The sequence below is a fragment of the Lynx canadensis genome, chromosome B2 (genome assembly GCF_007474595.2).
Source record: "Lynx canadensis isolate LIC74 chromosome B2, mLynCan4.pri.v2, whole genome shotgun sequence".
Taxonomy (NCBI): domain Eukaryota; kingdom Metazoa; phylum Chordata; class Mammalia; order Carnivora; family Felidae; genus Lynx; species Lynx canadensis.
This window is the reverse complement of record NC_044307.1, coordinates 38,611,701-38,625,038: the sequence shown is the minus strand read 5'-3', so window position 1 is coordinate 38,625,038 and position 13,338 is coordinate 38,611,701. Positions and strand designations below refer to the sequence as shown.

The window sequence follows — 13,338 nt, the reverse complement described above, 5'->3', positions numbered from 1 at the left end:
AGAAGGGAGTTGATTCATCTTCCCCCAAATCTTAAATACTCTGCTCCAAAGCAGAGGCCAGAGCCAACCCCCTCGTCCTCCTTTTCTTGTGGGACCACATGTAAGTATGTTCCAGAAATCAAACGGAGTGGAGTGATGGGTGGGCAAATATGAAAGAGGGTATGAAACTCTTTCCAGAAAAACCAAACTAAACCAGTGTTCTCAGGACACACTCCCTAAAGGTCAGTGTCGGCTGGAGTCACTGGACGGAATAGTGCCCACACATATTTGAGATCCTCAAATCCTCAGTGCCCACTATATTTCTCGTAACTGAGATGGTCATTTTCTCTCCCAGGGGTCTTCTTCCCACTTTCCCAGATTCCCAGGAAGTGGACAAATGCCAAAGCCTGAGATATCCTGGCCCCTATAGTGACTGTTCAGGCCAGCAAGACTCTGCCACAACTTCCTGTTGGTCAGACCCAGGAAAGTGGTCTATCCCTCACAGTTGGAATGCATCCAAGGGTTTACATTCCAAGGTCTCTCCACCTAGGAAATGTCCCACTTCTGTGTAGAACCCTGGCATTGAATCCCTTCCCTGGGGGGAGGCCCCATCAGCCAAGATGAGAGGGCCCCAGTGGTCTCACAGCACCCTGACAATGGCTCAGAGGGCAGAGAGCACAGCCCCTCCCAGGGTGCTCTGACTCTGTCCTCCCAGGGATCTTCGCCTCATCCCGAGCTTTGCTGTCCTTTAAAATGGAATCTCCCACCTTCCTCTGCCTGGAAGGCAGCTGGGGAACCTTTCTAAGGCCACTGCTGCCTCCTCCCTCCATCTCCCCCTCAGCAAGGCTTAGAGAGAGAAACATACCTTTCACTCACTTTTATTTTCTTAAACTCTGGAAAGGGGAGGCTAGGCCAGAGCAGGGGGGTGGGGACATTCCTGTGGCCTTCCTAAGGCCAGGGACCCTCTTGTGGAATGCCGGGCTGGGAAGCTCGGAGCAGCAAGGGATACAGGCAACTGGCCAAACCCAACACAGACACATTCTTTTCATGGCAGAAACAACCACTGCGTGTGTGTGTGTGTGTGTGTGTGTGTGTGTGTGTGTGTGTGTACACGTGTGCGTGCACAGGAGCATGCGTGGGGTAAGGGAAGGGGACTGGGGAAAGGAGCCAGGCCCCCAGAATGGGGTAGATGGGAGGCAGAGAGAAGATGGGAGGGGAAATTGAACCAAGAAAGCAAGGAAGGGAAACCTCTAACTGGTTCCCCATCTGAATCTAGGCCTGGAGTAGAGGTGGGTGGGCTCCATGGGAAAGCCCACACAGGTAAAACTTGCCATTGATCTTTATTCCTGGTGAGGCCATGGCAAGAAGAACCAGCTGGAGTGAGAGAGCTGGATGGTCAACCCCGGAAAGAGCTTCCCCTAAGAGAACAGGCTAAGCACCCAGCTCTCCCACCTTTCTTGCCACATGCCATCCCATCTCCATATGCAGCTCATCATGGAGGGGTAGCTGAGCTCTGGAGCCAGACAGAGGTCCCTCAATTCCTAGTATTCTCTACATGCTGCATTTTACCAAGTCGCCCTGATGTGCCCACTGTATAGAATAATGCCTGACTTTAATTTTTGCATCACTGTGGCCAAGACCTCATCATTTCCAGTCTAGTTCCTGGGGCTTCTGCCCTTCTAGAGACATCCTTTATATGCCAGGGAAATCTTTCTCCAAAACACTTTTCAGGGTGTTTCTCTCACTGAGCATCTGGGGTCAGACAGACCAAGCCAGCTTGCACTCCCAGCCTCACCGCTATGCAGGAGTGTTGGAAAGTAGAGGGGTACTATTCTCTTTTTATTTCACATAAAAGGAAGCACAGTCTCAATGATGCTTGCTGACTGAGTTGAAGTAAGGATTAAGTGAGATAACACACTTAAAGCATGCATGGTAGTGCCACTCATAACCTAAGATTATTTTTATTATTATGAATTTCTATGTGTCACTGTTCCAAGTACTTTATATATCAATTGATCCTCATAACAATCCTTTGATATAGATGTCATAATTACTCCCATTTTACAGATTAGGAACCTGAAGCCAAAATGATGAAATAACTCCTGGTCACATGATTAAAAGCTTGGAACTGGGATAATAGGTTCACAGATACTGTTCAATGCCCCTCCAGTCACCCCTGCTGAGAAATGTTGACAACTCCTGCAAATCCTTTCTATTCCTTATTCCATCAGACTTGTACTTTCCAGTCTAGGAATAAAACTCTGGACTACTTGGGGCCCCTGAGGAATTTATATAGACTTTATTATTACTGGACCCCAGAGAAAATCCTAAGTGCAAAGCTCTACTTGATGAAAATGTTGCAAAAATATTAGTTGCCTTGTCTGTCTTCCTTAATGGCTGAGGTGCCTAATCAACTTTTCATTACCTTTTTAAAATCTTATAATTATCTTATTTATAAGATATTTATAATCTTATAAAATCTTATCTAAAATTTTAAAATTATACCAAAAGGGAACCTACAGAATGGGAAAAGATATTTGCAAATGATACATTCAATAAAGGGTTAATATCTAAAATATATAAAGAACCTATACAACTCAACACCAAAAAAACTCCACAAGTAATACAACTAAAAAATGGGCAGAGGACCTGAATGGACATTTTTCCAAAGAAGACCTGTAGATGGTCAACAGACACATGGAAAGATGCTCAAACCCACTGATCATCAGGGAAATACAAATCAAAACTACAATGAGATATCACCTCACACCTGTCAGAATGGTTAGAATCAGAAAGACAAGAAGAAGCAAGGGTTGGTGAAGATGCAGAGAAAAAGGAACCCTCTTGCACTGTTGGTGGGAATGCAAACTGGCACAGCCACTGTGGGAACCAGTACGGAGGTTCCTGAGAACATTGAAAATAGATATATCATACCATAGCATAATGGACAGAGTTGTCAAACCACTACGTTGGACACCTGAAACTAATGTAATATTGTGTGTCAACTATACTTCAGTTAAAACATTTAAAAGGTTTTTTTTAAGGAAGCCAAAAAAAAAAAAACCCTTCAAATTATAATTCTAAGTACAGGAAACAACAAAAAAAATATTTTTTTACCCCCCCAAAAAGTATATATATTATTTCTGTTCATGAACACTGAACATTTCCACACAACCTGTGTATGGTCTTTGGTTCTTCATAGCTGTTTGTCTGCCTCATGACCATGGAGAAGTGCCCACAGGGCACAGCTGTGCGGTACAGTTGTCACAAACGTCAACCATGTGGCTTCAAAACTCTAACAGGTGTCTCTAAAATTTTACCAGCTTAGACTGGAGATGTTATCAGAGGCCCAGGAGACTATGAATGGGCTATATTCATGCTTTGTCTTTCCACCTCCATTATAAAACCAGAGGTAAAAGGAATCCTAGAAATCTCACAGACGAGCAAAACTGAGGTACAAAGTGAGTGATTTACACCGGTCGCAGTTAGTTAGAGCCACACTTGGTTTAGAGGTTAGAACCTCCCCTTCAATCCCTCTCTGGGATCTCTAGGTGTTTCTTTAAACAAAATTCCTACTTTTCCAGGTCCAAAGCTCTTACAGGGCAGTGTTTTTTCTCACCTTTTATTATTATCCATCATAGCCCCCTGCAAAAAGCTTTACACAAAGCAGTCCTCAGACTGACTGGCTAGCTGGTCTACCGTTAGGAGAGTCAGCTAACAAATAGCTGGCCACCTACTTCACAATCTCACATCTCTTCCCACTTGAGTCTCCATCTGAGCTCATTTAAGCTTGCATAGGAAGGTACAGTTATGAATTCTCCAAGAGTTAGACCAAAAGGCTGAGACAACAAGGCTAGAGGGCATACACTTGTCCCAGCTCTAAAATGATGTCTGCATGGCTGCTGCCGAAGTATGCATATGAGTCAGGCTAACTGAGCCCAGTTAAACCTCATGGACAAAGCCACAGGTCCTCTTAATAGCACTTAGTATAGAACCAGAGGCAGGGCTTGACCCAGGCTGGAACTGGCCTTAAATTACTAACTGTCTAATGCAACCAGGGCACCTCTCCTCCATGCTCATGTGAGTCCAACAGAGGAATCAACTCCCACACGTGATCTGGGATTGGTGATTATTGGTGGATAATATTCATGAGGGTCTCTCACTACTTAGAAGTCTAGAAAAGTACTCAGTATGTTTACCTTCCCCCATGAGGATGCCAAAATGGCTACATCTTGACATCAAACTGTTCATGGCAAGGGAGCTATCACTTCCCCTGCCATGGCCTCACAGTTTCAGTCCTTTGAACACACTGCCCTGATCTTTACCATCTCTAGACCTTGGCCCAAGATCTTTCCACCCTTTTCCTCAAATAGACCCTATCCTTAAAACTCTAGCCCAGCCATTGTGTTGTCTAGAAAGCAACCCTGGTTGGCCCATGCTCTGGTATCTATATCACTCCATTAACCCTCAGCACACACAAATTCCATCTGTAGATGGCTTTACCAACCTGAGCCTTAGCACATTCATGCCTCCTCATACCAGTGTAGATGTTCTTTCCAGTGGATGGTAAGCTGACTGCCATCAGCAATCCCATCTTCTGCATCCACTACCCCCTTATCCCCACCAAAAAAATGAACCCAGGACAGGGGATCTACAAACAACGGGAAGGCAATCCATGGGGCTGACTGGCATTGGCCATGGGAGAATGGGCCTACTGATCTCTTCTTTGTTGTTTACCTCATTAAGCTTGACCCAGTTGAAGGACTTCAGTGGATGAGAAGGCTGGGGGACACACTTCTTCCTGAGTGGGATATCACTGCTGGGGCAGGGGTCCGGAGGGAGAGGCAGGCCCATGCTGAAGCAAGGCGGGGCACCAGGGGGAGTGGGAGGCCCACCAGGTGGAAGAGGTGGTGGTGGCGGTGGGGGGCAGCAGGCGAAAGGTAGAGGGGGCGGGGGTGGAGGCAGGTCACTGGTTGTCATCGAGGAAGACAAGGTAAGTGGACCCCCAGGGGGTGGTGGGGAAGATACAGGTCCTGTCTGTGGGGAAACAGAAAAATAAAAAGGACACATTCATCAGCAATGATGCCTTTCAGGTCCCCACCACACTATTCCTCTCCTTATTCTTCATCTATAGCAGACCCCAATCCTGCTCTCACCTCCCACACACATTTTTCCCTCCCCCATTTCCTCTCTGTGACCCAAACATCCAACACACACATCACAAATACAGACACACACACATAGGTAAAACACATATACATGACACTGGAAAAAGTCACAGTTATCACAATGCAACAGCAAGAATAATGCATATAGTTGTGTAGGCTATTGCCTGCACAGGGGCATCCAGCTGCACGGGTTGGGGGTGGGGGCAAAATAGTACCTGCACTATGCGTTCTACTTCCTGGGACAAGGAAAGGGGAAATGCTCTTTTCACCCAGGGGATAAAGCATTTTTTTTCTAATTAATGCAAGTAGCCACCCTTATAGCCTCAGAGATCTACTCTGTCCTGACCCAGGGTCCTCCTCTCACTTCTTCATAATGGGATCCTTGGCCCTTCCTCACACCTGCTCTTCCCACAACATCCTGAAGTCCTCAGCTCAATATGTAAAAGGAGAGGAGGATGTCTACATACTGAGATTTCACTGAGTTGGGCCACCAGCTCTGCCACTTGTCCTCGAGCCTGGCGCAGCTCCTGGGACTCTCGGGCCAGTTTGTCCTTCATCTTGTTCAGTGTCCGCATCATCTCTTCCTTCTCCAATGTCTTTGTCTCACATTCTCGCTCCTTTCTCTCCAGCCTGCTCACCAGCTCCATGTGTTCTGGGATGGGGGTGGAACCAGAGAGGAAACGGAAGAGAGAATATGCATATGTGCGTGTCTGCCTCTAACAGCTCCTGGGCTGGGCAGGGAAGAGTTTCAGTGGAGCGTGCAGTGGCTTTAGGCAGAGCCCCTTACCTTTCCGGAACTTTTCTGCCTGATCTCGCCACTGTTTCACTTCATTCTCATTGATGAGCCTGGTGGGGAGTACAGGGAAGGGTCTGTTGACTGTTGGCTCACAAGTTCCCAGAAGACATACCATCTTCCTATTGCCCACACTGGTTCCCTGATCTCCAGTCTGTCCAGCCACATCAAGGAAGCTAGGATTTTGAATCTCCAGATGTTTCTCCAGGTCCCCAGCTTTCCCAGTGCTCATGTGTCTCTCCATGGATTGTGAAAACTGAAAGGCCCCTTAGATAACTTATGATTCAACCACTTCATGATACAGTTGAAGCTCTTGAGACCAGATATGAAGACAATAGCTTGACTAATGGTAGAACTGGGACTAAATCTCAGGCTTCCTTTAGTTTTCTAATGACTTGTATCTCTTTGTAAAAATAATTTTTTTGCACTGAGATAGATAAAAATGTTAGCCTTACCATGCTCCAGACTTCCAAAGACCAACCTGTAAGAACAAGAGAAATTGCCCATCCCAGCAACACAGGATGTATATGCTGAGGGTGAAGAGGGATGTATCGAAATCACAGATGCTCCTCACTCATGTCAAATTCTTGTAACAGGGGTTAAAGCTATTACCTGGACACCAAAGTGTAGTAGAGGTGAGATACCAATAATCATTTTTTTTGTAACTCTGAAAATATGAAAATCATGAATCTTGGCTTTCTTCACCAGATCAAGATCTAAGAGGGGGCAGAGTATGAAAAGGGACATAATTTGTGAAGAGATGTCTTTGGAAAAAGCCATTGCTGTCTTTCTTGGGGGTGCTACCTCCTTCACCACCATCCGGTGGCTTTTTTGGACCCACTCAGAGAGTTTGGGCTCACATTCCCTGACGTTGGGAGGCAGGTATGGTAGACTTGGGTATGACTTGGTGCCAGGCAGGTCCAAAGAATGAGGAAACATTAACCAGGAGAGTGGTGCTGTGCTGGGACCAGCCAGCACTCCTAGAGTTTTTTGGTACAGAGATTGCATGAGGGTTCCTCAAGGACCAAATGTGAGCATCATGGGGAAACTGGGCTGATGTCATTTTAAGTCCTGTCCAAGATGTCCATATAGCAGAAAATTGGATACTTCAACACTGTGCCATTGTGCATTGGATTGCCAGTGAATCAGGAGGTGACTGAAGGGATGGTACCAACCAGCCCCAGGGGGCAAAAAGAAAGAAACAAAAAACCTTAAATGGCCAGTGACCAGGGTTTTATAGTGAGAGGCATGCAGCAAAGAAGTAGAAGATCCAGAAATAATTCATGTCTTTACCCATGTTCTAAGGCCAGAGAATAGAAAGCCTGTTCACTTAGTTACCTGATCAAGAAAGACCTTGTGCCCTTCTGCTTCCTGCCCCCACACTGCCTTATCGAGGTTAGAAACTAGTTAGCTAACAGAAAAGTGGTGTGTGGAAAGGGTTATTAGAAGAGAAACAGAGAAAGAAAGCCAATCATCACACATATCCTTTCCACTGCAGCTTCCAGCCCCAGCTGGAAGGAAGAGAGAGGAAGAGAGAGGTTTAAGGCTAAAGGCTAAATCAAATCTAGAATTCACATGGTTCTTCACATCTGGGACCAGTTCTTCTAGGTGCAGATTGGAGACTATATTGGTGGCTTAAAATGATCTTAGGACTTCCACTGCCCAAGAAAAAGCAAAAACTTTATTGGAGCTGAGGCATTTTCATCCTCTGGCAGAGGAAAAGCTTCCCCCACTAAATAGTGTAAAGAATTAATAGAAAACAAAAACAAAAATAAGAATGAAGCTACATTTTGATTACTTTGCTAGTTGCATTTGTCCAGCATACCAGGTAGGATTAACCACATCAATATCCAACTACTTGTACAAAAGAAAACAGTAGCATGAATAGTTCAAAAATCATTTTCCACCTGGCCTTGGAATGTGATATAATGAATCCTTGAGAGCCGGTTTATCTCTTTAAAGGGCAACTGGCTCAGACTTTCATTTACAGCAGCATTATCTACAGTAGCCAAGATATAGAAGCAGCCCAGGTCCATCGATTGATGAACGGATAAAGATGTGAGATATATATGTATATGTATGCACACACATATTCCATTGTACAACTTAGCCATAAAATGAATGAAATCTTCCCATTTGCAATGACATGGATGGAGGTAGACAGTATCATGCTAAGGAAATAAGTCAGAGAAAGACAAATACCAGATGATTTCACTCATATATGAAATTTTAAAAACAAAGCAAATGAGCAAAAGGTAAAACAGAGAGTTAAGAGAGACTCTTAACTATAGAGTACAAACTGATGGTTACCAGAGGGGAGATGGGTGGGCGCATGTGTGAAACAGGTGATGGGGATTAAGGAGTGCACCTGTCACTCCTCACCTGTCTCACCTGTCATGAGAAGCACCAGGTGATGTATGGAAGTGTTGAATCACTACATTGCACACCTGAAACGAATATTACACTGCAGGTTAACTGGAAATTAAAATAAACACTTGAAAAAAGAAAGTAAAAGTTTAAAATGAAAAAAACTGTGTTAACATCACATCTGTCATTAATTGATGTGACTTTAAACTTGGTTCTCTGTGTTTATCTATACACAGCGTCAAAGATAAGCCAGATGACCTTAGGCTCTGACATCCTTGTCCAATAGCCTTAGTTAAATTGCCATGCTCTTAGTGGTCAGCAAACTTTCTCTAAAGGATCAGAATAAATATTTTAGGTTTTGCATACCAGGTACAGTCTCTGTCACATATTCTTGTTTGTTTTTAAAAACTTTTAAAATGTAAAAACCATTCTTAGCTCATGGGTCATACTGAAGGAAGCAGGAGGATTGGAGTTAGCCCATAGGCCATAGTTAATATGGTTGTTTATTAAAAATTTTTAATGTTTATTAATTTTTGAAAGACAGAGACACAGAGTACAAGTGGGGGATGGACAGGCAGAGAAGGAGACACAGAATCTGAGGCAGGCTCCAAGCTCCACGCTGTCAGCACAGGGCCCAATGTGGGATTCAAACCCACAAGCCATGAGATCATGACCTCAGCCGAAGCTGGACGCCTAACTGACTGAGCCACCCAGGCGCCCCATAGTTTATATGTTTAAATTCTTCCTCTATCCACTCCATGCAATGGATCATTAAAAGTTGAGCACACCCCTTATAAATCTGTGCTATTCAATGTGATAGTCTAACCATGTCATATGGCTATCCGAATTTAATTAAACCGAAATAAAAATTTTAATTCAGTTCCTCAGCCACACTATCCACATGGCAAGTGCTCAGTGGCCATGTTTGCACAGTGCCGATATAGAACATTTCCATTATCTCAGAGAGTTCTGTTGGACAATGCTGCTTAAGGAGCATTTGGAGGTATGTGGTTTGAGAGAGGGAGTAGAGGTTTCACTGGTGAGACTCCAAGCAGGAGAGAGATGGGGAAGGAGGAGGAAGACAGGTAGGAGCTGGTCACTGCTCACATGTTGACGATGTTCTTGACGTTGAAGTTCTCCAAGGGAGCCAGGTCAGGGTCCACACCCCTCTCATCCTGGAGGACAATCTGCTGAAGGATGCGGTCCAGGAGCTGCCACTGCTGGAAGTAGCCACCATTCCGCTTGTCTGAGGAACAATAGGCATCATATCTTTACTGAGCCTGGGAGCTCCCCTGAGGCCAGGCCCCAGAGTCACTGCCTGGGCCCGGGCTGGTGAGGCATGCCCTCTCCCTCCCTTGGCAAGCTCCCAGTCTGATGGGGGAGGCACTGATGCTGCTGATGCTGATGATGGAGACTCACAAATCTGGTCGTTTCTTGATGATCTGCAACTGACTATAAAAGTGTCAATGCTCTAGACATATTTTTCTACTCCCTGAAGTGCTACCTGGCTGCCTTCCTTCCCTGTAGGTACCCTGAGTAGCCTATGCCTTGGGAATGCAAATTGCCTTTTACATTATCTTAAAAAAGCACCTTTCAGAAAGTAAATCTGCTCCAAAATATTACCTGCTAAATAATGAAGTCTCCAGGGAAATTTAAAAAAAGAAAAGGTTTTAGGATTATCTGTGCTGTTGTTCTACAGTGAAAGATGAATGGAAACTAATTACAGGCATGCACTGAGAGACAGAGTGGGTTGGAACAGTGCTAATGGAATCCAGGCAGATTTCTTGGTGAAGGTGACCCTGAACTATGAAGGCAAAGGCTTGCACATGGTGCCTGATCTCACAGGGCCCCACTCCTATCCCCTGTCATCATGATCTGGTGGGACATGGCCTTTCTTTTCATGCGCTAGCCACAAGCCTCTCTTCCTCAGTTCTTGAGCCCAAGTACTTTGTCTCAACTGACCACCAAGGGAGATCAACCAGCATGATCCTGACCTCAAAGTCAAACCACAAGCTTACGAGTTAGAAGGTCATGTCTGCAAAGCCCCATTTGGAGGCAAAAGAGACCCTCTGCATTGCCCATGGAACACCACACACAAAAACTCGTGAGGAGAAGTTGGGTTTCTCAGGGACTTCCTATGTCTTCCACAAAGATCTCTCGACTGAGCTTTGGACAATGGATAGCTCCCTGGTCTAGGCCACTGTGGCCATTTTCCTTTCCATCACTTCACTGCCACAGGAATTGCAAAGTGGTATAGTTTTACATTGGCCTTTCACCCAGGAAAGCAGGGTAAAGCCAGGTTACTGGCTCAGAGAAGTAGAACATGTTTCATCTAAAGCTATGACCCCAAAGAAACAAAAATTCTGTCATATGCACAGACTCACCCAGCCTCAAGTTCATACACCGTGGATCGGATATAATAATGTACACTCCTTAAATCGTTTTGATGCTTAGAGACACTGTGCCAGAGAACCTCGCATCACACATGGCCCAGAGGTGGCACTTAGTAAGCTGTAGTTATTGCCACCATCACCATGAACACCAATGCCAGCATCATCAGCACTGGAGAGTCAGCCTAGATCATGAAGTTTGGCCACGCTAGCCTTCCAAATATTCAATTTTGTGAAGAGCTTAAATACCAAATGGTACAGTTATAGCTCATTTCAAATTTCATGCTGGGGTGGCTATTAGTGATTGTGTGTGATTTATTAAGTCACTGTGCACCCCTGGATCTTAAGAGCTTAGGATCTGCTAAGCTTAGATGCTGACATTTGATATTTGTAAAGAGAAGCAGGGACAAGTGTGGTAAAGTGGAGCTCACAACGCCTAGATGGAGGAGCTGATAAACCCTGAAAACAGGCATGCTCAGTGTATATCTGTGTTACTCCCCCAACCACAAAACTTCTTTTTTGGAGCTCCCCAAAAGGACTGACCGCTCACCTGCCGTTAGCTAACAGCCAGAGCTATTTGATTTTGCAACGATCAAGCTACTGCTTGCTAGACCAGGACGTTAGCATTGCTCAGGGCCAGACCCCAGCATCTCCCCTGGGTGACAGAGGATGTCCTGACCTCAAAGAGGGAGGCAAGAGAAAGGGCCTGAGTCCTGTGGCCAAGCCTCCCAGGGGCATGTGCGGAGGGAGACCCAGGCAGACTCACCAAGCCAAGGACGTCCTGACACCCTGTCTCAACCTGTCCCCAGCCAAGGCTCAGGCCGGCTGAGGAAGTGGCAAGTGTGGGCTACTCACAGGGCATCTGCAGGCAGTGGTGCAGGACAGACAGCAAGCAGGGATAGGCCTCCGTGTGCTTTAGCTTCTTGTGGATCAGCTCGAACATTTGAGAAGCACTCTTGGTGTCGATGTGGACCTGAGGGAGTGGAGGGAACAGTGAATGGGGAGGGGGCAAGCAGCAGAAGAGGGGAGAAAACCCTGCTTCTATCCACTGCACCCCATTCCCCAGGACAATGCTCCTTCTCCTGCTTCTGGCCCAGGCTTAAAAAGAGACGCATAGAGAGGTGCCTGGGTGGCTCAGGTGTCCAACTCTTGATTTTGGCTCAAGTCATGATCTCACGGTTCATGGGTTCAAGCCCCCTGTCAGACTCTGTGCTGGTAGCATGGAGCCTACTTGGGATTGCCCCCCCCCCCGCTCCCCTCTCTCAAAAATAAATAAACTTAAAAAAAATCGAGAGACTGGGGTACCTGGGTGTCTCAGTTGGTTAAGTGTCCCACTTTGGCTCAGGTCACGATCTCATGGTTTGTGAGTTCGAGCCCTGTGTCAGGCTCTGTGCTGACAGCTCAGAGCCTGGAGCCTGCTTCAGATTCTGTGTCTCCCTCTCTCTCTGCTCACTCCTGCTCTCTCTCTCTCTCTCTCTTTCTCAAAAATAAATAAATATTAAAGAGAGAGAGAGAGAGATTCAGCGAAAAGGAGGAGGAAGATGTCCTAATTATATGAAGCAGGATTTCTCAACCTCAGCACTATTGGCATCTTGAACTGGATCATTCTTTGTTGTAGGGAGCTGTCCTGTTCCCTGTAGGCTGTTCTGCAACATTCCTGGCCAAAACCTATCAAATGCCAGCGGCATCCACCTCACACCAGTCGCGATAACGAAAAATGTCTCCAGACGTTGCCAACGTCCACAGGGGGAGGAGGGAGCAAAGTCACTCCTGGCTGAGAACTATTAGTTAAACTAAGAGAAATGGGCATACACAATTCAAGAACCATGTAGAATAGCTGCACACAACTGGGGTTCAGATCCAAGATCTACTCTCTCACTGTGTGGCAGCAGGCAAGCTAATCTCAGTCTGCTTATCTGTGAATCAGGGCTTTTGTGACAATATAACGGGATGGGGCCTGGTGACTGCTGCACCACCAGAAGTAGGTTTCTATTTGGGTAGAGCTTTTCTAATACATTATTTAAGCAGCCAAACTGTGTATTTTCAGGATTACTGAGGCCTAAATAAAAAGTCAATTTGGTTGGTGAAGCATGATCTGGTTAGTGATGGGGAAAGGTGACTCAGGGAAGTTGCTGGAAGGCAGGGAGAAAAGCCCAGGAGAGGCATTTGAGACTAATCATGCGTAGGAACTGGCTCTCTTTCCTTTGGGGGTTGCGATCTCCCAGCAGGGGAGATGCCCTACCAGGTGAGGCCCCACAGAGCCAACACACTGCTGGGCTCCAGAAGTAGGACTTAGCCATGGGGGCCACTCACCAGGGAAGCCAGCCAACACTGGACCTATCACAGCACAGGATCCAGAGAAGATGCTTGTGGGGTCATCTGGGACCCCCCACCCTGCAGTCACCCCATCCCTTCAGGCTCCTCACCATGTCAAACCTTCTGGCTAGTTCCAAGTCATCCTCATTCCGGACCATCTCGAAGAAGTCTAAATGCCTAGATAGGATGGGGGGACAGAGAGACTAGATATTACCTCCATGACATCTGTGGTTGAGGGTTAAGTCCCATTGAGCCCCCAACCAAGTAAATCTGAAAGCTTCATTCAGTGAGGACAAGGAAAAACCAGACAGAAGCCACCTTTCTG

The 13,338-nt window shown here is 46.1% G+C and overlaps 1 protein-coding gene across 6 annotated transcripts in view; it reads right to left on the bottom strand.

Moving 5' to 3' along the window:
• Positions 1-13,338, bottom strand: part of DAAM2 (dishevelled associated activator of morphogenesis 2) — a 119,854-nt gene that overhangs the window by 24,382 nt on the left and 82,134 nt on the right. For all 6 annotated transcript variants that reach the window (XM_030315434.1, XM_030315432.1, XM_030315437.1 and 3 more), the window contains 6 exons: positions 13,124-13,190; positions 11,553-11,670; positions 9,415-9,553; positions 5,935-5,993; positions 5,615-5,799; positions 4,717-5,016 (listed from right to left, as the gene is read on the bottom strand). In XM_030315434.1, the coding sequence (XP_030171294.1) occupies positions 4,717-5,016; positions 5,615-5,799; positions 5,935-5,993; positions 9,415-9,553; positions 11,553-11,670; positions 13,124-13,190 (868 nt within the window). The remainder of the gene's footprint in view (positions 1-4,716; positions 5,017-5,614; positions 5,800-5,934; positions 5,994-9,414; positions 9,554-11,552; positions 11,671-13,123; positions 13,191-13,338) is intronic.